At 44.7% G+C, this 25,294-nt stretch overlaps 1 protein-coding gene across 1 annotated transcript; it reads left to right on the top strand.

Annotated features, from left to right (window-relative positions):
* Positions 1 to 1,563: 1,563 nt before the first annotated feature.
* Positions 1,564 to 22,973, top strand: RS1 (retinoschisin 1). Its single transcript, XM_007173565.1, has 6 exons — positions 1,564 to 1,615; positions 10,399 to 10,424; positions 11,035 to 11,140; positions 18,184 to 18,325; positions 20,542 to 20,737; positions 22,821 to 22,973. Exons 1-6 carry the CDS (start codon positions 1,564 to 1,566, stop codon positions 22,971 to 22,973), a joined length of 675 nt encoding a protein of 224 aa, XP_007173627.1.
* Positions 22,974 to 25,294: the final 2,321 nt, after the last annotated feature.

Here is a 25,294-nt window from a genome sequence, read left to right as displayed (position 1 = left end):
AAATAGACCTTTGTCTGTTTAATGAAGAATCCATACATAGTATAGAATAAGCGTCAGGCTTGTGGACACCCCCAAAATGCTGATTGAATGAGTAAACTTTAGTTCCTTTTTGTTCCTCTGTATTAGTTCATTACAGCTTCGCTTTGAGGGGTTATTATTATCTTTTCAATATTGACCTTTTTCATCTTTGACAACAGGAGTGAAGTAAAGGTCTCTGGGACCCTGGGGGATTGAGGTGAAAAAGGTCAAGAGCTAAAGTGGTGGCCAAGAACTATAGAGGGAAGCGGATTAATGTACAGCATGGTGATTACAGTTAACAATATTGTATACTTGAAATTTGCTAAGAGAGTGGATCTTAAATTTTCTCACCAGACACACAAAAAATGGTTACTTTGTGAGATAATGGATGTGTTAACTAACCTTATTGTGGTAATCATTTTGCAATATATATGTATACGAAAAAAAAAAAGGGAAGGGGAAACTCAGTATTTTTCTTTGAGTTTTTCCACATAGTTTTGTTCATACAGCGGGTAAATTTGTATCCTTTTCTAACTCAGGAGTATAACACATGATTGTCCTTTTTATTACAATCACTTCATTAACTTTTTTTTTAAACCTTCTTAACCGTTTTTAAGTGTATAGTTCCAAAATGCTAAGTAAAGTCACACTGTTGTGAAAAAGATCTCCAGAACTTTCTTATCTTGGAAAACTGAAGCTGTGTATCCATTAAACAACTCCCCTCCCCACCCCATCAACTTTATTCTTATTGGCTGTATAGTAATAATAATAGCTAATTATGTTAAATACTATTCTAAGTATTTTTTATGTATATCATCCCATTTAAGCCTCAAACTAACTCTATGAAATAGGCATTATTATCACCATCATACAGATGAGAAAATTGAGGCACAGAGACCTTAAGTGACTTTCTCAAGGCTACATAACAACTGGTTGAGCCGGGATTTGCATCCAGTCTGGCTTGGGAATCTGTGCTCTTAACCCTGCCTGCTGTCCTGAATCCCCTATGTAGATTGTTTCCAATTTTGTCTTATTATATATAACACAGCAATGTAAATCTTTGTGTGTAACTGACCACCCCCTCCCAATTTAGTATTTTCCTGAGTGAATAGGTGTAAACATGATGCCAACTTGCTTTCTGAGAGGGGGAATCCATGTCATTTTCATAGAATTCGAGAATGTTAGTGTTTGTTTGGCAGGAAATTGCTCAAGGTCACCCCCTAGAAGATGATGGCAGAGAAAGGATTAAGACCTGGGTCTTCTGATTCTAGTTTCTATTTTCCTCCACTGCTTCCCTTACATTTAAAGATAGAATAAAGCCAATACCTTCCTTTGCTAAACCGACCTCAGTTGACATTAGCTTCTCCTCTGAGACTTCTTATTGAGGCAGGTAACTATGTGGGTTAACTTAGTGGGGCTTGGCCAAAGCCCTAAGAAGTAAATGAAATAAGATGCTTAATGAGGCCAGTGCTCAAGTTAAGCTGCTGTTCCTAGGAAAGCTCTCCACTTTGATAAGGAAGAGCAGCAGCCAAGGACAAGGGGAGAATGCCACGCAAGATAGAAGGCTTCTTGTTTTTACTTCTCTTTGGCTCTGAAGGTATGTGCTATCAAACCATTAGCACTCATTAAATACCTAATAATACAACTGACTTAATCATACAGCTGATTAATAGAAATGCAACCAGAATAATTAAAATATTATTAATTAGCAAAGCATGCTAATTAATTAATATGTGTTATTAATGAACAACAGTTGTCTTTGTGTGATGCAGTCCTCTTTGTCTCACCACTGGCTTTCTGGTTCTGTGAGGAGCCTTCTAACGTTCAAAGGATGCTTAAAATGGGACAGAAAGAAGGGTCTCAAAAATCGTATAAAATAGCTATAAATTGCAACAATTAATAAGAAAGTGTGGTGTATTCTTGAAAGTTTTTGGGAGTCAAAGTTAGAGTGACTATAGAATTTAATCTTCCAAACCAGGACACTACTGAGAGTGGTGGAGGATGCTATTAATAATTTTGCTGGGACAACAGGTGTGAACCAGGACTGTCCCAGGCAAATCAGGATGTAAGGTCACCCTAGTTTAAATATGGATTAACATAGCACGCCGAATACCACTGGACACTAATAGAAAGCATAATCCAACTGAGAGTCAGGAATCCCCAAAGACTCAATATACTCAATCATTTTAAAATTTCTAAATATAGCCCTGGCGGGAGTGAAATGCTTAATTAAGGAGAAATTAAAGGCAAATCTCTAAAATGTCATCCAATTCAACATTTAAATTATCTGTCAATCTTTGAAATCATGCTCTTCCATGCCTCTCTCAACTCTTAAGGACCCATCAACTCAGAATTCCTTTTTAGGTTCATTCCAGACATTAGAAATTGGTTCTTTGTGGTCACTGTGTATTTATGTGCGTTACAGGAAATAAATACGGAGGGCAGGAAGGAGACCTCTCCGCTCTGCCAATGACCTGGTAGACAGACATGACAAAACTCACACAGAGTCAGAATCCCTGGTTTAAATCATTCTCTTCTCTACTCTGTCATTATATTTTATTGGTAGAATACTCACTTTCATGATTACCCAATCTCAAAACTTTTGTTAGTCACATTTCTCAATATTTGGAAAGACCTGTAAAAATATAACCCCAAGGTTATTTTGCAAACCCCCAAGACATATTTCTAAGTAAGGCTCATTTAGACCAATTGTCTGGGATTTTTCCCCCCTTGCAATTAAGAGTCAGCAACTCGTCCCAGAAACTCTTACTACTCTAAGATGCTTTGGGGGGGGGGGTTGTTGTTTTCCCTTTACTCCGTGCCTCTTCCTCAGCAAGAAAATCTAAACAGAACCTTTCAAGGCTTAGATCCCAATACCCTTGGTTCTCAGACATCCACAGGGCTCACCCTCAGACTCCTCTTATTTGTGATTGGCATTGAGATTCATTCATCCATTGATTCATTCAAGAATCCATTGATGTCAGTTCAAGAATCCATTACTGAGTTCCTGCTATGACAGGCTAAATGCTGTGTAAGAACTTGATACACCTGGCAGATTCTTGTTTTCGCTGTGCCAACTCTAAAATCTTTGTTCTGTGACCCCTAAATGGGAATAAGCCCTAGAAAAGGTTATCAGGTCACTTTTCAATTACACCTGCGCAGTCAGGGGATAACTATAATAAAAGACACGCTGTCAGGAGGCACAGGGCACAGCACTCTTTCCTGTTCTATAGCTTATCAATCTTTGTGCATGGCTGGGGAGCTCCAGAAATTTCCACGAAGAACAGAGAATCCCATCTGTCCTGGTGGAATGGAATGTGGTCCAGCAGGTAGGCTTGAAACACTTAAATTCTCTTACCCACCTAACCCAGGCCCTCCACCCTCACGCGGCACCAAAGGAAAGCAGCCACACCAAAACTTGGCTTGGCAACCTAGGTGTGCTCTACCCTGAGTTAGAGGGATACGCCAGGAGGCAGAGAAAAAAGGCAGAATACAATTGCTGCACTTAATCAGTTTACAATCCAGATAGAGAAATAAGGCCAACGCACAGGGGAAAGATGTATCCTGCACAACTGGGAACCTGAAGACAAAGGTTCTTTGTCTAATTTACTCTTTGCTGTTTCTGTTCCACGGCAGCAGTGGATCCTTACTACAGTGAAATAAGGTAAATGGATTGACTCCACTTATGCGTTGGATGAAGGGTCATTGGGTATACACAAATCATCATAGTAAAGCACTACCTCTGTCTCTTAACTGAGGCAAGCTTCTACTTATCTTGCATTGTACATTTTGGGTTACATACCGATGATGATTTTTAAAACATCCACCTTACTGAAGTATATTGTTCCACTGCTTGGTCATGGCTATTATATAAAAACAAGCCAAAAAAAAAAAAAAAAATCACCAAGCCTCATCTTACAGGTGATACACAGGTGTATCAAGCATCAGGTGTATCAAGCATCAGGGATAGCAGATTTTTTTTCAAAGCAGCTTTATTGAGATGTAATTTACATACCACTAAATTCACCCATTTAAAGTGTGTAATTCAATGGTTTTTAGTGTATTTACAGATTTGTGGAGCACACAATGTAATTTTAGAACATTTTCATCATCCCCCAAAGAAACCAGTAGACATTAAGTACTCACTCCCCACTTCCCCCTCCCCCCAGCAACTGGCAACCACTGATCTGCTTTGTCTCTTATAGATTTGCCTTTTGTGGACATTTCATTTAAACAGAATCATACAACATATGGTCTTTTGTCTTTCACTTAGCATATTTTTTTTTAATAAGTTTATTTATTTTTTTATTTTTGGCTGCGTTGGGTCTTCGTTGCTGCGCGCGGGCTTCCTCTAGTTGTGGCGAGCAGGAACAACTCTTCGTTGCGGTGCGCGGACTTCTCATTGCGGTGGCTTCTCCTGTTGCGGAGCACAGGCTCTAGAGCGCAGGCTCAGTAGTTGTGGCGCACGGGCTTAGTTGCTCCACGGCATGTGGGATCTTCCCAGACCAGGGATCAAACCCGTGTCCCCTGCATTGGCATGTGCCACCAGGGAAGTCCCTAGCATATATATATATATATATATTTTTTTTTAATAGCTACTTTATTTATTTATTTATATTTATTTTATTTTATTTTTTTTTTTGGCTGTGTTGGGTCTTCGGTTCGTGCGAGGGCTTTCTCTGGTTACGGCAAGTGGGGGCCACTCTTCATCGCGGTGCGGGGACCGCTCTTCATGGCGGTGCGCGGGCCTTTCACTATCGCGGCCCCTCCCGTTGCGGGGCACAGGCTCCAGACGCGCAGGCTCAGTAGTTGTGGCTCACGGGCCCAGCTGCTCCGTGGCATGTGGGATCTTCCCAGACCAGGGCTCGAACCCGTGTCCCCTGCATTAGCAGGCAGATTCTCAACCACTGCGCCACCAGGGAAGCCCCCTAGCATATATTTTTGACATTCACCTGTGTTGAAGCATGTACAGATAACAGATTTACCCATGAATATGCCTGTCACCTAAAAGAGTAACACTTTCACACCAGAAGCAATTTCCTTCTTTCTTCTTCGCCAGAGAGACATTATTGCAGCCTGCTGTTTTTCTCCTGTGTCTTATTCTTGTTTCTCAAATAGATTGGAAGGTAGTTATAGACAGTTTCTATCATTCATAATTTTATGCTTTTCTCCTCGGCTTCACCTGTTTCCATGGAAAGGAAAACTCCGTATTTAGTGACAACCAAGCAAACAGACTGAAATAGTCTTCCCTAAGTGTGTCTAATGCACACTTTGCTTACTGGGCTTGCAAGGTACATTTCGAGAAATAGGCATGCTTGAATTTTCTGGCTGCGGTAACAAGCATTTCCCTATGGAGTAGCCCTTTGAGCAAAAGGGCAGAATCGTCCCCTATTGCATAAATCTAAGGCTGGTGAGTGGCAGACGTCACAGACCCTCTGGTGGAAACCCGTAACCTGGAGGAATCACGAAGACGATCTGAGTGAGGAGAAGAATAGGCAACCATGTAATCGAAACCTTGTCCTTTTTCCTTTAAAGGCTGACCTGTTTTCTTTTGCTCATCCCAACAGTGTTATTTTCTGGTATCATAAGACGTTGTCGTCAACACGATTTTTGCTTTTGTTCGCCAGCTTTGGGGTGATTAAATCATTTCAGGGACGAGAGCAGCCACGTTGCTGCTCCCTTGGTGACAGCTTTTCCTGTAAAAGGCTTGTTGTTCCTTCTCTCTCTGCTCATTTCCATAAGATCTGGTGCCTCACAACCCCAGGCTGCCTACAGACAAACGCTTTCTGGGGAGAGGAGCCCGGGAGGGGAAACAACGCCAGAAATCTGATTGAGCACAGGCGGTGGTTCTGAAACCAGGTCTCCCTCTTGGGCCTCTTCCTCTCCACAGGTAGAAACCTCCCCGCCCTTTCCTTTTTGCCTTCTGCTTTGTTTCTGCACAATTTGGAGCCTCTCTGGGGGCCCACCCATGGACCCAGGTAATGCAAAGGCCCTGAGCGCCCTGGCAATTTAGAGGGCCTCACGTGAACTCTGGGTTTGTTCAGTTGCAGCTGCATAGACCCTCTTCAGTGCCAGGGCACGTCCTCTGGGCCAATTTGATCTGGTTAGTAAGGCCGCTCTGTCAGTGACCCACACACCTCACCTCTGGTCCCCCCAAAAGAGAGTCTTGGCACAGCTGACAAAGCCTTTCTGCTTTTCTGCCAACCCAGCTTCTCTGGAAGATGGGGCAGAGCCGAGTGCCTTCTGCATTAACAGCCCTTAAACCATCTAGATGCCAATTGCTCATCTACTTTGCAGTTCTTGGGGAGCAGCTGTGGGACTGATACTATGGCTTCATGTACACATTAACTGTGAGAAGCACGCGGCACCACCCAGCCTATCTGGCCTTTCCCCTGAGCTCTAGTAGCTTCTAGCCAGCTGCCCACTCAACCTCAACACTTGGGTGTCCCGTAGGTCTCTCAAACGGAATATCTCTACCCCATCCCCCCTAAATCCCTGCTTCCCCTGGAATCTTCTCCTCCCCTAGTAAATGGTAGCTCTATCCTCCCAGGCACTCAGGCCTTGAACCTCTCTTTATTTCACACCCACGTCATCTGTCAGCAAATCCTGTTGGCACTACCTTCCAAAGACAGTCAGAATCCAGCCACTTCTCATTACTTCCACTGCCACCACCCCAGGGCCAAGCCACCATCATGTCTCCCCTAGATGACATGCCAAGCACCGGCCTACCTCGGGGTCTTTACATGCTATTACCTCTGCCCAGAAGGCTCTGCCCACAGGTATCTCACTTCCTTCAGGTCTTTGCTCCAATATCACCTTCTCAGTGAAGCCTTACCTAAGCCCCAAAGTACCACTCCCTGTCCCTCCACCTCCCTGCTTTATTTTTCTCCATAGCAGTCATCATTATTTTACGTATTATATATTTTATTCATACATTCACTATCCCCTCACCCCCCCACATTAGACTCTAAGTTCTAGGAGGGCAGGTGTTTTTTCTGTTTTGTTTACTGCTATTTCCCCAGCACCTAAAGCTAGGCCTGGAATATAGCAGATGCTCAAAGAAAATTAATGAATGAATGCTTTGGGACCAGTCATTATCAGCTATCTTTTATATCAATTTCTATTATTGCACGGGTGCTTAGATAAACCTGTGGATAAGAAAGAAATAGGATACAAAGGCCAGAGCAAGTGGTGAGTTCTACGTGAGGGACAGAAAAAGTCCTCTTCATAGGGAAGGGGATAAGTAGGCAGAAAAGTTGGGAGGGGAAGGCGTTTGAGGCCAAGAAAGCATATGCACAAAGGCATACAGGCATGAAACAGCCTGGCACATTTGATGAATTATAAGTAATGGAGAGTGCAAAAAATAAACTTGGAGAGGTAGCCAGGAGATACATCACGGCAACCCCTGAAGGACACATTATTATTATACCCATTTTAGAGATGAGGAAATAGAGAGATGCAGTCATACAACTAATAAATGTCAGAGGTGAAACTGGGGCCATGGTAATGGGGACCCAACAAAGGGTCTGGAGCAGGAAAGTGACACAGTCAGGCATTGGCAGTACGGAGGATGGATGAGGCAAGGTCTCTCTTTAGCAGGGAGAATATCCAGAGGAGAGAGGAAGTGGTAATGTGGGTAGAGAGGAAAGATGGCTCCTGGTAGACACTGGATGTGGGGGTTTAGGAAAAAGAAGTAACTAGGAGGAGTCCCAGGTTTCTGGATGGGGTAGTAGGGGGATGGTGGAGCCATCAGTAGGCTAAGAAATAGAGAAAGGAGAACAATCTGAGGAAGGATGTAATGAGTTCAGTGTTTAAAATTTTTTTCCTGAAGTATAACATACATCCAGAAGAGTACAGGTAAGTGTACAGCTCAATAAATTTTTACCACTAAACACACCCAAGTAACCAACACTCAGATCAAGTAACAGAACTTTACCAGCTCCCCAGACACCCTCCCTGGGCTTCCTCCTTGCCAGTCCCCACCCCAAGTGTGACCACGACCCTAATGTCTAGCGGCATAGATGACTTCTGCCTGCTTGTGTACATTTTAAATGGATTCATATAGTATGTCCACTTTATCATCTGACTTTCCACTCAGCATTGTTTGTGAGATGTGGCCATATTGTGGCATGGAGTTGTAGGTCATCCATTTTCATTGCAGTATAGTGTTCCACTGTGTAAATCTACCACTCGTATCCATTCTACTCGTGATGGACATATGAGTGTTTCCAGTTTGGGTTTTTTACAAATACTGTTGTTACAAATAATCTAGTACATGTTTTTCTTTGTTGGAGAACATATGTATGCACTTCTAGTGGGTAAATACTTAGGAGTGGAATTGCTGGGTCATAGGGCACATATATGTCCAGCCTTTGTATAAATTACCAAAGAGTTTTAAAAATAGGTTAGACCAACTTATACCCCCACCAGCAACATATGAGAGTTCAGGTTTCTTCATGACCTGGCCAGCACTTGGTTGGGTCCAGTTTTAGATAGTAAGAGACATCTATGGGGAGATATCCAATAAGCCATTCAATGCACATGTCGGGATCTTGGGGGCGGGAGTAGAGGAAGCAGAGCTCTTGAGAGAGATTAAGAAGGATTATTTAGAGTGGTGGGAGAAGCAGGTGAGTAGTGTGATGGAAGCTAAAGGAAGATGGGAGGAACTGACAGCACCCAACATTGCAGCATGAAGATGTAAGGTTAGTGTTGGGAAGAGTCCATTGGATGTGAAAGTAAGAAGTCGATGTGGCGGGGGGGGTAAGAGTTGGGGAGGGATAAATTGGAAGATTGGGATTGACACATACACACTATTATATATAAAATAGATAACTAATAAGGACCTACTGTATAGCACAGGGAACTCTACTCAATACTCTGTAGTGGCCTATATGGGAAAAGAATCTACAAAAGAGTGGATATATGTATAACAGATTCATTTTGCTGTACACCTGAAAATAACACAACATTGTAAATCAACTATACCCCAATAAAAATTATAAACAAACAAACAAAAAGAAGTCGTTGGTCACTTCCTTTGCCAGCACAGGGCTTGGCCTCCTACCAAGATGGTGCTCCCTAGTCTACATTGCTACCTGAGACGGTCAATTCTGCCCATAGCAAGTGAACCAAGGAGTCTCTAGGAACGAATCATCAGTGGACAAGGGACCAGGAGAGACAGCAGTTTGCTGACCACAGCTGAGAGATGGCCCTGAATCCGCCCAGGCGAAAAGATATGCCCCCTTGACTCCCCTTACAGCCTATGCATAACCCAGCAGAGGACTCACCATGTGTGTCATCCAGTGGTCTATCTTCTCCTGAGTCCTCAAGTCCCTTGTGGGCAGAGAGCGAGGCTTCCATTTCAGAAGGCCCAGGCCCTGGTGCAGGGCCAGGCTCACAGTGGACACGTGAAAGTGGTATGTGAAATGGATACATATTATTTAAAGAAAGGCACAATTTGAAAAAATAGCTTTATAATTATAATGAAAAGGATGAGACCATTCCTTTAACTCTCTAAAACAATCTGAAAATTTTTGGTGGGCATCAGATTCAATTTTTAGATAGCGAAGTGGTTAAGGAGGGACTTTTATATCTACTGTCTACACTCAGGTTTTGTTTGAGATTTTTATAATAGGTATGTGCTGCTTTTATAATCAGAAAATAAATAAAGGCATTTGTTTTGTTGAAAATGGGAAATGGAACTTGGTGTGTTAAACCAGCGCTGTCTAATGGAACCTTGTGCAATGATGGAAATGTTCTGTATCTGTGCTGTCCAGTACGGGAGCCACTAGCCACGTGTGGCCAGCAAACACTTGAAATGTGGCTGGTGTGACTGAGGAACTGAATTTTTAATTTTATTAATTTAATGAATTTAAATTCAAATAGCCACATGGGACTAGTGACTACCACAATGGACAGTGCAGCTGTAAACAATCAGCTTATGCTAATATAGACAAACTCCTTTCCTATTAAATTGTGCATTCATTCTATTTATTCATACTTCTATGAAGATAGGTTAAATGTTAGTCTTAGGTTAAATTTTACACATTTTCAATTTTTCCACATCATTTATACGGTATTTACACTTTGATTGTGGTTTGATATTTCCTGTAGATAATAGACAAACCTAAAAAAAATTAAAAAAAAATTTTTTTTAACAATGTCCTAATTCTAAATCACCTGAATGTGTCACATCCCTACTTCCTCAGCATCTGTGGATGTTTTTCCTGGCACGTATTTACCTACTTTGACTTCTTCCAGAAGGGGCTTTGTTAACTTTTATGTGACTGTGATCATTTCGCTTTTCCATGTAATGAATCATTTGTTGAATTTTTGTTTCTTTTTATAACTTGATTTTTCCTTTCATGTCCTTTTGCTCAGCCACGCTGGGATTATCGTCTACTGAGGTATGTTACAGTAAGAAGGCTGGAATTCATATGGATACTATTTTTGAAGATTTTCCTAGCCAAAACAATGTATAGGATTATCACTTTTTTTAAAACGTATTTTTAAAGGTTTTTTTTTTTTTTTTCTGGTGGTGGCAATAGCACGTTTTATCTGGACAAGCTCCAAGACTGGTTTTTTTAATGAGTGAATGCAAGTAAACCAGGTCTTAAATCAGATGGCGGAATCTTGAATCCAGTCCCTTTTAAAATTGTATCCCCAGAAGGGACCTCCAGGAGATGTAAGGCGCCTGACCTCGGACTGGGGCTCCTCAAGCCCCTGAAGATAAATATAATGGGGTGGACATGGCTCTCTACGTGGGTGTGTCTGTGAGATTTTTAGCTGGTCACCCAAGGTGGCAAATATTTGTTTATCTAGACTCAAAGATGAGTGGCAACTGTGTGGGTTAAACTGGGTTTATAATTCAGTTGTGCTGCTGTAGTGTGAAAGCTGCCACAGACAATAGGAAATGAATGAGCAAGGTTTTTGAATGCGAGCTTTTCCAGTGGTGCTGACCACAGTTGCCTTTGACTGTGACTTTTCTGAAGCTCCTGCCCCTCTGGCTTCCCACAGGATGAGGGTGAGGATCCCTGGTACCACAAAGCGTGCAAGTGCGATTGCCAAGGAGGTGCCAATGCCCTGTGGTCTGCAGGCTCCACCCCCTTAGACTGCATACCGGGTGAGTGTCCCCTCTCCTTGGGGCACCAGATCCTTGGGGTATCCTTGGGAACACCCTGTTTCTCCTCTTTCAACCCTGATGAATTAAACTCCCTGAATGCCATGCTCTGGGTTTTCTCCAGTTGGCCTTTGAACTTCAAATCTCAATGGCCACTGCTCCAACAAACTGCACTGATGTCATTGTTCAGAACAGTTTCCTGGATCTCTAGTTGGCCTCGGTGAGATGGTAAGATGGGACCTAACTTTCAATGAAAGAGACTAATGGAATTTATCGAAAATAAACTAATGATAGGCAGCAATTTTGAGAAGAGCACAGGCTTTTGAGCCAGAAATACCAGAGTTGGAATCTTGGCTGCATCGTTTTTTAACTCTGGGACTCCCACTTTGGCCTTTTTCTGTCAAATGGAGGCAATACTACTGTGCCCGGATATTTATTGCTCACCAAACAACCACGTGCTTCCCCACATTCTCAGCCCCTTCCCAGTCAGGTGGCTTCACAGGAGCAGTTCCAGCCGATGGGAGCCGTGTCTCTTCTGAAATGAGGTCCATTTCCCTGCTTGAGAAAGTGGCTTTTCCTTTAGTCTGGGTGCCGGGGAGGTTAAGTGGAGTAGAACTTCCTGCTGACCCACAATGAATCACCTGAGTGAAAAATCAACCTTTGTTGTGTTAAGCCTCTGAAATTTCTGTGACAATTCGTTCTGCAGCATAAACAGCCTCTCCTGACCAATATGAATGACTTCCTCTAAGGCAGGGGCCAGCAAACTTAGCCTGTGAAGGACCGGGCGGTAAATCTTTGTGGCTCTGTGGGCCATAGGGCCTCAACACCTCAAATGGAAGGCAGCCATAGACTGAATGTAAATGCACGAGCATGGCTGTGCTCCAATAAAACGTTATTTATAAAAACGGACCCTGCTGTAAGGAGTTGTTACGAGGAATAAAATGGATGAGGCGTTAAAGCATCTTGTCCTGGACCTGGCACACTGCAGCTCCTTTTCTTCCTGCCTCCTAAGAGGTCACACTCTGACTTTCAGAGGCTCAGGCGGCCTACCACACATGTGCCATGCTCAGTATTTACCACAGCTCGGAACCTCTTTTGCTGAAACTGTCCTTGCCCCCCCTTTCCAGGGTTATGATGGTGCCATGTGGCGGCGCGTCATTCACTTTACATAATCGCCTAATAATAGCTCCAGGAGAGAGGTCTGTGTGTAGCGTGTGAGCTTCTCTGCATTATTTCATTAAATTTGCATTAAAATAGCAAATGTGGGGGAGGGGGCCGTCCACAAAGGCTTTTCTGCCTGTTTTCCTATTTACTAAAGGGGTAGGAATTGGTTTCTGAACTAAGCCTTCTGGAAGGGAACAGTGGGGCGCAGTAGCGAGGAAAGCAGTAAGTGCTGATGAGTTCAGCGGGCTTCTCCCACGGGAGGGACGTCTCACTGAGCTCCACGGCGTGAGCTCCCGCAGCCATTCTGTGCTGGGGTGATCTGCCCAGTCAAGACTGAGGCACCCTCCTTGATAATCCATTTAGAATTCAATTCCACCCCCTGTCATCATGTGCGTATTATGTGCCGATGGGGAGACAAAAATGAACCATTGTCTCTACCCTGGAGGAGTTTACCATTTAGTGGAAACAAATGTTCTCTTCACTAGAGACATGAGACGTACTGGAATTCCAGTCCACGGAAGCTCTTTCTAAGAAGAAATTGAAAAGAGATTATTTATGCGGATTGGTTTCATTGACCTGATCAACTGTGCAGCTGAGGAGGGCTGTGTGTCTGAGGAATGTGCAAGATGACCTGGGCTGCCCAGGCTCTCTCCCCTACACAGTTGCCATGAACTTGAAGTTCGGAAATCAGAAATTCTTTTAGCTTAAGTGTTCTCCTCTCCCCACTGGGGTTTTCATTTTTGTTTTGTTTTGTTTTAACAACACAGATATTCCCAGGAAGGAAAAAAAATGCAACCTTAGTGTTAAATGGTTGATTCATTAATGTTCATTTGTTTTTCCATGAAAGAGATGATTCAGGGCAGCAGGACTAGCCACAACCTTCCAGAATTCACTTGCCTGTCAATGCCTCAGATCCTCATTGGAACGTCAAGAACGCTGCCTGGTCCTTCTGGATCCTGAGATTCAGCGCTTCCACCAGAGCCCGCCTTAGCACGGAAGAAGGCCCTAGAAAGCACAGGACAGGAGGGTCATTCAGAGCTGCCAGGAGACGCTCGCAAGTGCACACTGGCTGTTACTGCCAGGGGGCCCTACCCACAGAACAGAAGGTGACCAGCTAGGTGCATTATGGCCTCCCAATCTTCAGCTTAACACTATTATATTCAAAGGTCTGTCCTTTCCACAGTTGAGCCAAGATTACCCCGTCACTCTGAGAGGGGGAAATACGGCAGGGAAGGTATCAAAGCATAAGAAATCTAATGACTCAACGCTTTACTTATATTCTGGATTTTATATTTCCATATTATATTCAAGTTTATACCCTATTCTCCTACAAATATTATTCTGTATTCCACTACATCGTCATATAGATTCAAGTCTAACACATGTGCCTAATAATGTTCACATGTCTTTTGTCAAGAATGGCCCTGAACTCTCTTTGTGTTCCTTTAGGTTAATATTCTTTAAAAGCACGTCTGGCCTTTATATGTCTACACATCGAGAAATTATCTACTGCATAAGAAAGGCTAGTATGTTAAGTGTACATAGCCTGGATTAACAACACATATGACTATGACTTTATCGATCTCATTATCAAATCATCGCTCAGAAGAGACACTTGTGCCACAGAAGAGGCAGGTGTTTCCTTAAGAGTAAAATGAGTGTAGAAACAGGCTTAATAGCTTACAGTAACCTCCACTGAGCAGAAAACTTGGGAAGGACATATTCTGTGTGTGTACAGAGGATCCCTTTAATTCCTCCAGCAACATTATTTATGTTGCTTGATACTAGTTTAGACTCAATTGACAGTTTCTTTTTGATTAGGCCAGTGGGAGTTCTCTGGGCCAGTCAACTCCCACTTCCTCCCTGACCTCCCTGCTTCCTGTTCCTGCCATTTTCTTTGCTTATCCCCAGTGGCCACCTGAGATGGAGTGATGAAGTTTGTTTATCCCTCCATTCATCCATCCAGTCAATATCTATTGAGTGCCTAGCACACGCAGGCATTCTGCTCGGCTCAGGAAAGCATGGTGAGCTAGACAGACCGGGGGAGCTGGGGAAGTGGGCAGAGATCCAAAGGATGAGGAGAGGTGTCCAGGTGAAGGGGAAAGGAGGAGACAGGGAAAATAGTAATCATGTAACTGGAGTGCCCTTCACTCCAGGGCACAAAGAGCAGGAGAAATGTTACATTTTCTATTTTTCCAATTTTCAGATAACTCCGGTTTGAGTCCCCCTTTATCATGGGCTGTCAGGAGTCTAAAGACAGGAGGATTGTTGAAGATCCTGTCCATCCCCTTTGGACTACACCTCCCCACCCACCACCCCCCTGCACCCCAGGGGCCTGCAAAGGCAGGCTCAGGCTGAGGGCAGCTCCCTGCCCGGCCGGCAGCCCCCAGAGGAAGGCAGACACCTTGTTGGTGGCCCTTCTCCCTCTGAACCAAGCTCAGTCCTGGGACCTTCCCAAGTCTCTGAGGGTGTCAAGAGTTCAGGGCTCCCGCCCCCCCATCCCTGGTCCAGCCCCCTCAGAGGAACCATTTCCCCACTGAGATCAGGCCCCTACCACGAGCCCCCCACCCCGCAGCAAGGGTCAAAGCCCAAAGCCTCTGGCCACCTCCTCTGGGACAGTCAGCTAATTCCTGTTGAGGCCTAGGCCTTCCAAATCCATAAGCCTGAGAGATGCTAGGCTGTCAACAGGTTTCTCCTCTCTCAAATCACATGCATGCGTGTGCAAACAGCTTATTCCCTCCTGATGCAAGGAGACTCCAAATGTTTAGAAATAGGAAGCTGACCTTCTCAGGGTGATGTAGAGAGGATGATGGGGGCAAGACAGACTGGGGTAGAGGGGTGTTAGATTTTTTTCCCCTGGTGAGTCTTCACCATAAAAAACGAACATACACAACTCAAGACATTAATATACTCTCATAAATTCACCCTATTACACCAGTAATAGCTGCTTATTTTTGGTCAGGCACTACAGGCTCTACACTCTACAAACACTGCTTCATGTAATCCCAAATCAACTTTATGGAGGCAGGGACTACTGTTGTGCCCATTTCACAGATGAGGAAATTGAGACCCAGCGAGGTTGAGCAGCTTGCCAAAGCTCACCGGAGGGAGAGTGGGATCCAATCCTAGGTCGAATTGGCTCTAAGCAGGTGTTCTTGACCTTGGCTGCCCATTACCATCACCTGAAGATTTACCCCATGCCCAGGTCATGCCCCAGACCAATGACATCAGAATCTCTGGGGGTGTGGCCCGAACACCAGCACTTCTATAACTTTCCAGGTGACGCCCAGGCTGAGACCCATCACAGAGTCTCTGCTCTGTGCCTTGGGCCAAAACACTGCGTTTTCTGGGTTAGCAGCTGTGTAGCTGGAGGTGCCAATGCCTGAGACAGGAGCACTGGACAGGGGTAGGCTTGGGGCTTGGACGCTGAAGGGCTTAGTTTTGGACATACGAGTGTGAAGCATCTTTGGGTCACCCAGATGGAACTGTTCACTTAGAGAATATCCAGGCGGCAGTGGGATGGAGCTTGGGGCCTGGGGGTTGGGCACTGGCTCTCAGACACTGGCTGAAACCATGGGGATGGTGAGCTCATCGCCTCCCCTGGAAAGTGTGGGCAGGATCCACGTCTGGACAAGCCCTCACAGGCCTCCAAGACCATTGCCACTGGCCAGGTCCCTTCAGTGTAACTCTTAACTGTTAGATGGGCTAACTGGGAAGAGATGGCAAAAGAGATGTGAGGGGAAAATAGAGAAAGAGCAAAATGCCAAGAATAAAGCAATCGGGAGAGGTGGCCATGGCTTTTCTTTCCCCTCTGCCTCTTGCCTCTGAGCTGGTGGCCCTGGAGCAAGAAAAGGGAGGTTCAGGATGGAGGGTCTTTAGAGATATCCACAGTTAGAATTTAAGTGGCGACCGAGGGCCCAACTGAAACCCAGCTTTCTGACGCCGGGGCCTTGTCCCTCCTTCCAGTGGCATGGCTGAGCTTGTCTTCCAGGTCAGAGGGGAGTTGAGGAGGTGGAGGAGCCCCCAAGGCCACAGGCACCAGGCCCCCTGAATTCTCCAGCCAACGCCTTCCCTGGTAGACCAAGGTTTTCAAAGTGTGCTTGTTAAAAATGTGGCCACTCTGGGGGTGGAATCCTGGAAACTGCATTCTTAACAAGCCCCCCTGATGATTTGGCCACACAAGGCGTGATGGAGTGGCTCAGAAAGCGCTCCTATTCTCTCTCCCTTGACATTATTTTAATAGGCCCCCCCAAAGCTTCGGGTACTTGATAAACTACAAATGCTGTCCCCTCACCCCCAGCCCCGCTGAGCTGCAGTTACTGGTGGGAGTTGGCCCTATTTCTTTGGTTCACTGGGCAGAAAGGCAGTTAAGTCGCCCTGGCCAGAGGCCTGAAGCTGTCCTTCTGTCTTCAGCCTCTGGGGACAGGGCATGACTATCCCCGCAGGCATTCTGGAGCCTCAGGATGGCATTCAAGTTTTTACATGCCTCATTCAGTTTTACTGACTTTTGAAAATTATCTGCCAGAAAGACCTCAGCACTCACATTGCTGAAGGTGATGATGCCCTAGTAAATACACTTGGCTTTTCAATCTGAACTCACATTTATACATGGAAAGAAAGTATTTTGATCTGCCTTACTTGAAGTTTACCATTCACAACTGGGAAACTAGGAGAATGTATTTGCCTAAGTTTATCATTTGTCTTCTAAAGAAATTCAGCTAGAATCTGGGTTTGGTTATAAATAAGAGACCCCCTAAATAGTGGCTTATTGAAATAGGAGTTTTGCTTTGACTCACACGGTAAAAAGACCAGGGGTAAGGAGCAGCTTAAAGATATCAGGGCTGAGGTCTCTTCAGTTCTCTTGGCCTTACCCCCAGGGTGCAGGATGGCTACTGTTGCACCAACCATCAGGTCTTCCTTCTAGGCAAGAGGAAGAAAGAGGGGGCAAGCAAAATCTGATCGGAAATCCCCAGCAGACATCCTCTTCTATCTCATGGGTTAGAAACTGTGTCACGTGGTCACTTCTAACTGCAAAGGTGGCTGGGAAAGATTGTTTTGTTTTTTTAGCTGGCTATGTTGCTGCACCCAACAAAATTAGGGTTCTTTAGTCTAAAAGCAGGGGAGAATGGATACTGGGTTGGCAATTGGCAGTCTCTGACCAGGTAACTGAATGCTATATTAGTGAGAGGAAATCTGTGAGAAGCAGCAATTAATATACAAGAACCAGCTTCGGCTACTCTTATTTGGAAAAAGCAGTTCCTTTCAACTGTTCCTTATTCAACAGTCACTTAGACGCATGTCATTCCCCCCCTCCTTTTTTTCATTAGACTAGTGAAAAACTGCAATTTACAAGTAGAAAGTCAGTCTCAATATATAACTGCCCTTCTTGCCTCTCACCATTGTTTTGTTCCTATAATTGGCATCATATGCTGCCTGAGGACAATTAGGGACCTTCATGTCATCATGTGGGATGGCTAACCCGTGTTAATGAGGAAAATAAAGAGTATGACATTTAAGTATGATATTTTCCTGTGAACCTCTTGGTTTTTAGGTCTCTGAGTTTGTGGAGGATGTGAAGTATTTCTCAAAATTCTCCCCCCCCCCTCCACGAGGTTGCCATGGAACTACTTCCCTCTGCTTTTATGAATGTTGTGAGTCTCTATGGCAATCCCTTTACTTCATCTTCACTCTCTTCTCGCAAGAGCAGTGAAGAGGATGAAGACCCAGTCCTACCCATTGCGAACGGCGCTGATAAGGAAAACATCCTCCACCTTACAAAGTGCGAACGAGAGGGTTGGATTTGTCATTTCGATCATGTCGTGTTTGTTGAGTCTTGCCATGCGATATGAGTGTTTTAATGTGCATTGTTTTTCCTTTCCCAGAATGCCCATATCATAAGCCCCTGGGTTTCGAGTCAGGAGAGGTTACACCAGACCAGATCACCTGCTCCAACCTGGAGCAGTACGTGGGCTGGTATTCCTCCTGGACCGCCAACAAGGCCCGACTCAATAGTCAAGGCTTTGGGTAAGCAGAGCAGGAGGCTCAGGCGATTTTTTTTTCATGTGATTTGAAAAAGTAGGTCTCTGTAATAAAGGAACAACACAGAATGCATTTATTTATTCAGCAAATACTGACTGAGTGCCTTCCACCTGCCAAGGACAGTGGATACAGCAGTGAACAAGGTGAATGAGCTCCTCGTCTTCGAGAAGCACGCAGTTTAGAGGAGGGACTCTAAGCACATTGTCACACAACTGGCCATCTGCCAAGTGTGATGAGTGCTGCAGAGGAGAAGAAAGACCTGGTCCACTTGAAGCACCAGGGAAGGCTTTCTAAGGAAAAGATCTTTGACCTGAGAGTTGCAGTTGGCCAGGTGGGGGGAAGGGGGAGAGAGGCACAGGGTACAGCAGGTGCAAAGGCCCTGAGTTCGGAAGATCCCTCAAGTGCATGGATGGGGACTGTAAAGAAAGCCAGCGAGGTTAGCGCACAGGTGAGATGAGGCTGGAGATGTAGAAAGAAATCAGATGGTGCAAGGCCTTATAAGTCATGTTAAGGACTGTGGTCCTTATTTTAGGGATAATGGGAGAACCCTGAATGTGCATTAGTTAGAATACAGGTTTGTGTTGCTGTAACAAACAGCCCCAAAATACAGAGACTTAACTTGGAGGTGATTAGGCAGTCTAGGGTTGTTATGGCAGCTGGATGGTATCAGGGGCCCAGACTCTTTCTACCTTGTTCTCTCACCCTAACATGAAGTTTCCACCTTGGGGTCCAAGATGGCTGTTCTAGCTTCCACTATCACATCCACATTCTAGTCAGGAGGGAGAAAAGAAGAGCGGAGTGCATATATTTTTCCTTTAAGGATACATACATAATCCTGCTGGCCACTTCTGCCTACATCCCATTGATCAGAATTTGGTCCGACTGTCCCACCCAGCTACAGAGGAGACTGGGAAATGTGATCTTAGCTGGGTGGCCACTTGCCCAGAGAAAACTCAGGGGTTCTATTACTAAAGGAAATGGGAAGAGGATATTGGGAGACAATGAGCAGACTCTATCAGAGGAAGATTTAAAGTTGGGAAGTATCACAATCGGATTTATGTTTTAAGTAAAATCTTCTGGATCTTGTGGGAAGAGCTGTTTAGTGTGGGGTACGGGTGGGGGGTGAGGTGGGGAGAGGAATCCAAGGAGACCAGTTAAGTAAGCTATGGCAGCCGTCCAGGCAAGAACTGAGGGTGACGTGGGCTAGAGTGGTGGCAGTGAAATGGAGAGAAGTAAATGACTTTGAGAAATTTGGAGATGGAGCCAAGAGATGGATTAGATGTTTGAGGTGACAGAGAGGAAGGGGGTAGAATTCATAGAGATGAACACTGGAATGAGGGGTTGGGGTGAGGATAATTAGGAGCTCTTTTTGGACATGTTTTATTTGAGATGAATATGGCATCCAGTAGAAGTTGTCTAGCTAGCAATTGATTCTTAGGGTTTAGAATTTAGAAAAAGTCTGAGATGGACCTGAAAGTTAGGAGCCACCCAAGGAGCAAGTCCAGAATTAGAAGAGAAGGCAGCCAAGGGCCGAGTCCCCGAGAAGCTTATTAATGCGCACAGGCACGCACACACACGCACACATCACAAAGGGAAACTATAGGTTTCCACAACTTATGAGGATATAACCAAAAAATAAATCAGTTCCTTCAGTGGTTGCTTTGCTTTACAATTGTGAAAAGCCCTTCCAGAGCCACTTGGTTCCATGTTCTGCACATGCTGCCTACCATGGCGTGGATGACAGCACCTGAAGGAGACGCAGATAGGTATGAAGAGAGTGAAATTAAAGAAAAAAAAAAAAAGACTTACGGAAAAAGAACATCAGGAGAGACTAATGAAAAGGGAAGGGGGCTGGAAGGTGCGATTACCAGGGATTCGCATGTTTTGAAGAAAAACATGCTCAACCACACCCCAAAGGTGATTTCAGCTACAGTTGAAGGCATTTCTTTGAAAAATTATTTGAATCTGGCAATTTTTCCTTGGGCGGTGGAGGTGCAGGGAGAGAGAAACTATACAAGTATCCCAGAGGCCGGACACTTCTCGGAGACAAGCCTCTGGGTGCTTAACAGATTGCAGCTCAGACTGCCCGAGCTTTGTGGGGTCTCTTCAGGTGCTGGCATCCCCTCAAAAGACAGCACCTCCCAGCTCTTTGGAGGCGCTCACGGGGAAAGGCTCCTGGTGACTCGCTGTGTCCGCGGCAGGTGCGCCTGGCTCTCCAAGTTCCAGGACAGCAGCCAGTGGTTGCAGATAGATCTGAAGGAGGTCAAGGTGATTTCGGGGATCCTCACCCAGGGGCGCTGTGACATCGACGAGTGGATGACCAAGTACAGTGTGCAGTACAGGACCGATGAGAGCTTGAACTGGATTTACTATAAGGACCAGACCGGAAACAACCGGGTATGTCGGGCTTACCCCAAACCAACTTCAACACAGCCCCTCTGGGACACCCCTCCCACCCGTCCCTGTGTTCCTGTCGCCACCCTCTGTCAGAACACTGACCCCACGGTATGGTGAATCATCCGTGCTTCCTCCCCACAACACTATCTGCTCTCTGACGACGAGGCAAGGGTCTTTTCTTGTATCCCTCATGTCTAGCACAGTTTGTGAATGAGTGCCATCGTATGTGCAAAAGAAGTCTTTGAATTCTCACATCAGCATAGAGTTGCTTGAATAATCAAGACTGGCCATTTGGATTCTGCGAAAGTCACTGGACCTTGAACACTTTGCTGCATGGGTCTGGCTTGATCTACTACTGATGTGGCTAGGTTCTCGTCCTTTTATGTAGATATGGCCTCTCCTTACTACTGAGACCGACAATCTCAACAAATTAGCCACTAAACTGTGTAAATGGTTAAAACAAGTCCAGCTGAGAAGAAACAGTCACTTAAACCTTTGAGCAACTTTATATCCTACTAACCTCTGAGGGCTGAGACCCACCCAAGTCTTGCTCATCACAGACTGAACACAGTAGGCTTTTGATTTTATATATTTTATATAAATATATACACATATATACACACATATGTATATTCATACATGCATACACATATATACACATATAAATATATAATCAATATTTTACATATATATATATAAAATGTTATCTGCAGTGAATTAAAAACTCACCAGCTGTTTGGAAATGTTAACTGCCCTTTTGTCTGAGAGGACTTCCCCCAGCTAATCTGGACATTTCATCAGGTTAAGTAGACATGTGCAGCTGAACATCAGAAGGCTCTGTACTCTCTTGATGACAATTTGTACAGCAAGACATTCATGGGTTGAAATTTCAAGGAGTTTGAACACAATAGGAAAAACCATCTTGATACTTGGATATTTTATTTCATTTTTGTTCTTATTAGTTGGCTTTTCAAAAAGATACGAAAATTCTTTTTCAAGCTCTATCTGTGTTTCTGAAGGCCTTGATAGTTCTTTGCAAAGAAGCGCTCCACTCCAGCAGTTGTGAGATCTGGAGCCTGTTCCATCCTCCTTCTTCACTGGGCTCCTGACTTAAAGAGGTTCAAGGGCAAACAGCTTAGAGAAGGGGATGTGGGGTGTTGCTCTTGGGAAGAAATAAAGGCAAGGTCATGGCAGCTGAGGTCCTTCTTGATTTGTGTATGGATGAGGTCAATGTGGCAGCCAGATTTTTTTTCAGGAGATAATCCCAGAAGGAAGTGAAATGTTCCAGTGTCATTGGGCAGAGCACTAGGACTCTGGAAAAAGTGCACAGAAGTTTCTTTGAAGATATAGCCAAATATCCACTGTACCTTATGTTACAGCCACTGCGTAATTGCTATGTTACATCCCGAAAAACAGGAAGCAACCCCTTTTTCTATTTTGGGCACTGCTCTCCCACTTCGAGAATCTTCTCTCTAGTTTTTATGTCTTTTTCTTTTTTAAAAACATTTTTTTCCAAGTCTAAAAAGTACTTGCCGTTTGTATCAATGTAGATACACACAGTTAAGCTTTGGCTCACAACTTTAGAGCCAGCTCACAAGTTTTCACTTGAGCCCCACTTTGGCTACCTTCGGAACATGGGAACATTCCTCTCTTAAGTGTGATGTGCTCCTTTTCAAAATTCTTGTCAAAATGCAAAGGATTAAATCACAAAATTGGTGATAAGAATCAAGTAGCATTTTCTATCAGCGCCGTCTAATAGAACTTTCTGCAATGAAGGAAATGTTATTATCTGCAGTACCCAATATGGCAGCCACTAATCACATACAGTATTGAGCACTTGAACAGCAGCTAGTGTTACTGAGGAAGAATTGTTACCTAATTTTAATTCATTTAAGTTGATGCCTGGAGCATGTAGGTGCTGACAGTCATTCAAGGTCAGATTTTGGGGGACATCAGCAAATTCTCTGCCCTTTCAGCACTGAGATTTTCCATAGTTAAAAGTTGGGGCCAACTCCAGACAGGAACCTGTCTTCCTTTTCTCTCCCCTTCTGTGATGGTGATAGGATTTCCTCCCTCTCTTTAGGTTTTCTATGGAAACTCGGACCGAACCTCCACAGTCCAGAACCTGCTGCGGCCCCCCATCATCTCCCGCTTCATCCGGCTCATCCCGCTGGGCTGGCACGTCCGCATTGCCATCCGGATGGAATTGCTGGAGTGCGTCAGCAAGTGTACCTGATGCCCGCCTCAGCTCAGCACCTGCCAGGGGGTGGAGGGTGCAGCGCGGCCCATGGGGGAACGCTGACTTACCACCGTGACCAAAAGGGCTGGATTTTACAGGCTCCTTTCAATGAGGACCTGGACAGAGAATACTTCTTTCTTTTTTGTAAGATATAGTTTCCAATTTCAGTGAAAGGAAAAGAAAATGAACTTATTCCCCACTCAGGGCCGAAGAAAATAAGAACAAAGAAAATGTCCCTAAAAGCAATTTTCAAGCAAAAGCCTAAGTAGCAGGAGTAATTTGCTGCTCTCGGGTTTTTTTGGTTTGTTTTTGTTTTTGGTCTCAGTGACACCGTGAAAGGTGCAGTCCCAGGGGAATGCAAAGCAGCCCTGATAATTTGAAAATTCTTTTGCTTTACCACGTTCAAAACAGGAACATAGAGTTTCATAAAGCCTCCCTTTGAACGCAGAGGGGGAGCAAGCTTGTGGTTTCTCCTAAGTTTTCATTAAATCATGGCCTTTTAGGACTTTAGAGCACTGCGTTTGCAGAGTTTTGGGGTGACTGGGTGGCGCAGATGAGTCTGGTGGATGGGAGCCCATGTCCCAGTCTCGTGAGAGCCGTGCATGACCAAACACCCCAGAGGTAGGAGGGCCTCCCCTGCTTTGAGCTTTCACCCCTCACACCTAACCCTGAACACAGGGATGGGGGGAGGTCCAGAGCTCTCATCACGTATAGCTCCATTCTGCAGTCCCCTCAGGCAAATGATCCCAGTCTGTGGTCACCATTTAGGTGAATACACGGGACAGGCTGCATATGTAAGGAGCAAAGTTTCCCTGTATTTAGGAACCCCAAATGACCAGAACACACCAGAATTTCCTTTTATCTAGGGCTACCATTTTTCAACAAGCTTAACACTTGGAAAACAGTTGGCCAGGAGCTATCACTGGCTACACAGAGGAGGCCCATCAGCTGAGTACAGTCTGCAGGAAGTGGTCAGGCCCTACAATCTGAGAAGCGTGATGCGGCTAGGCCGCTGGTGAGCCCAACCTTCCAACCTCTGCCCCCTTGCCTCGTAACATCTGGGCTCAGCCTGGCCTTCCCCTCCTGGAGGAGCTCCGTAAGCAGGGAGCTCGGGGGAAGGACAGTCCGCCTTTGTCGTTTATAGCTCAGCCTGAGTTTTCAGGCCTTTCCCTGGAAGAGGCTGATGACAGGGCGGGTGGGCAGGAGAGGATTTGAAAGCAGGAGCCGAGAAGGGCTGGAATCAGAGGATGAAGGCCCTCCAGCGAGACTGGGGAATCCAAGACTGTCCTGGTCCTGAGGCAGTGCAGCCTCTGCTAGCAGCTCATTTCTCTGAGTTACTTTCTGTTTTCAAACGCCAAGCCGAGGGAATGGACTCACACCAACACGATCCTGGACATCGTATTCACCTTCTCTGTGAACGGCCAGCCTCCTAAAATCCCCAAATCTCTTCCCTGGTGTTTTTGGGCTTATAACAGCTTATTTAACCTAGCATCTTTCCAATCCCCATGCTGTATACTTAAACCTGGAAAAACGCTTTTCTCTGCTCAATCTTCTCTCACATATAAAGGTATCAATTCAGGGTAGGGAAAAAAAAAATATTGAGTTGTAAGAGTTCTTTATATATTCTATATACAATTACCTTATCAGATATATGATTTGCAAATATTTTCTCCTATTTCATAGGTTGTCTTTTCACTCTCTTGAAGGAGTCCCTTGAAACACATATTTTAAAATTTTAAGTCCAACTTATTTTTTCTCTTTTGTTGTTTGTGCTATTGGTGTCATATCTGAGAAACCATTGCCAAATCCAGATCATGAAGATTTATTCCTATTTTTTTTCCCTAGAGCTTTACAGTTTTACCTCTTACATTTAGATCTTCGACTGATTTTGAGTTAATTTTTGTGTATGATATGAGGTAGGGGTCTAACTTCATTCTTTGCATGTGGATATCCAAATGTCCCAGCACATTTGTCAAAAAGACTATTCCTTCCCCATTGAATGACCTTGGACCGTTATGGAAAATCAATTGACCAGAAAGGTGAGGGTTTATATTTCTGGACACTCAATTCTTTTTTTTTTGGCCATGCCACGCAGCTTGTGGGATCTTAGTTCCCTGACCAGGGATTGAACCTGCGCCCTCAGTGGTGAAAGCATGGAGTCCTAACCACTGGACCGCCAGGGAATTCCCTGGACACTCAGTTCTATTCCATTGGTCTATATGTCTATCATTATGCTAGTACCACACTGTTTTGATTACTGTAGCTTTGTAGGAAGTTGTCAGATTGTAATGCATGAGTCTTCCAACTTTGTTCTTCTT

The sequence above is a fragment of the Balaenoptera acutorostrata genome, chromosome X (genome assembly GCF_949987535.1).
Source record: "Balaenoptera acutorostrata chromosome X, mBalAcu1.1, whole genome shotgun sequence".
NCBI classification, from domain to species: Eukaryota; Metazoa; Chordata; class Mammalia; order Artiodactyla; family Balaenopteridae; genus Balaenoptera; species Balaenoptera acutorostrata.
This window is presented reverse-complemented; position numbering and strand designations above follow the sequence as displayed.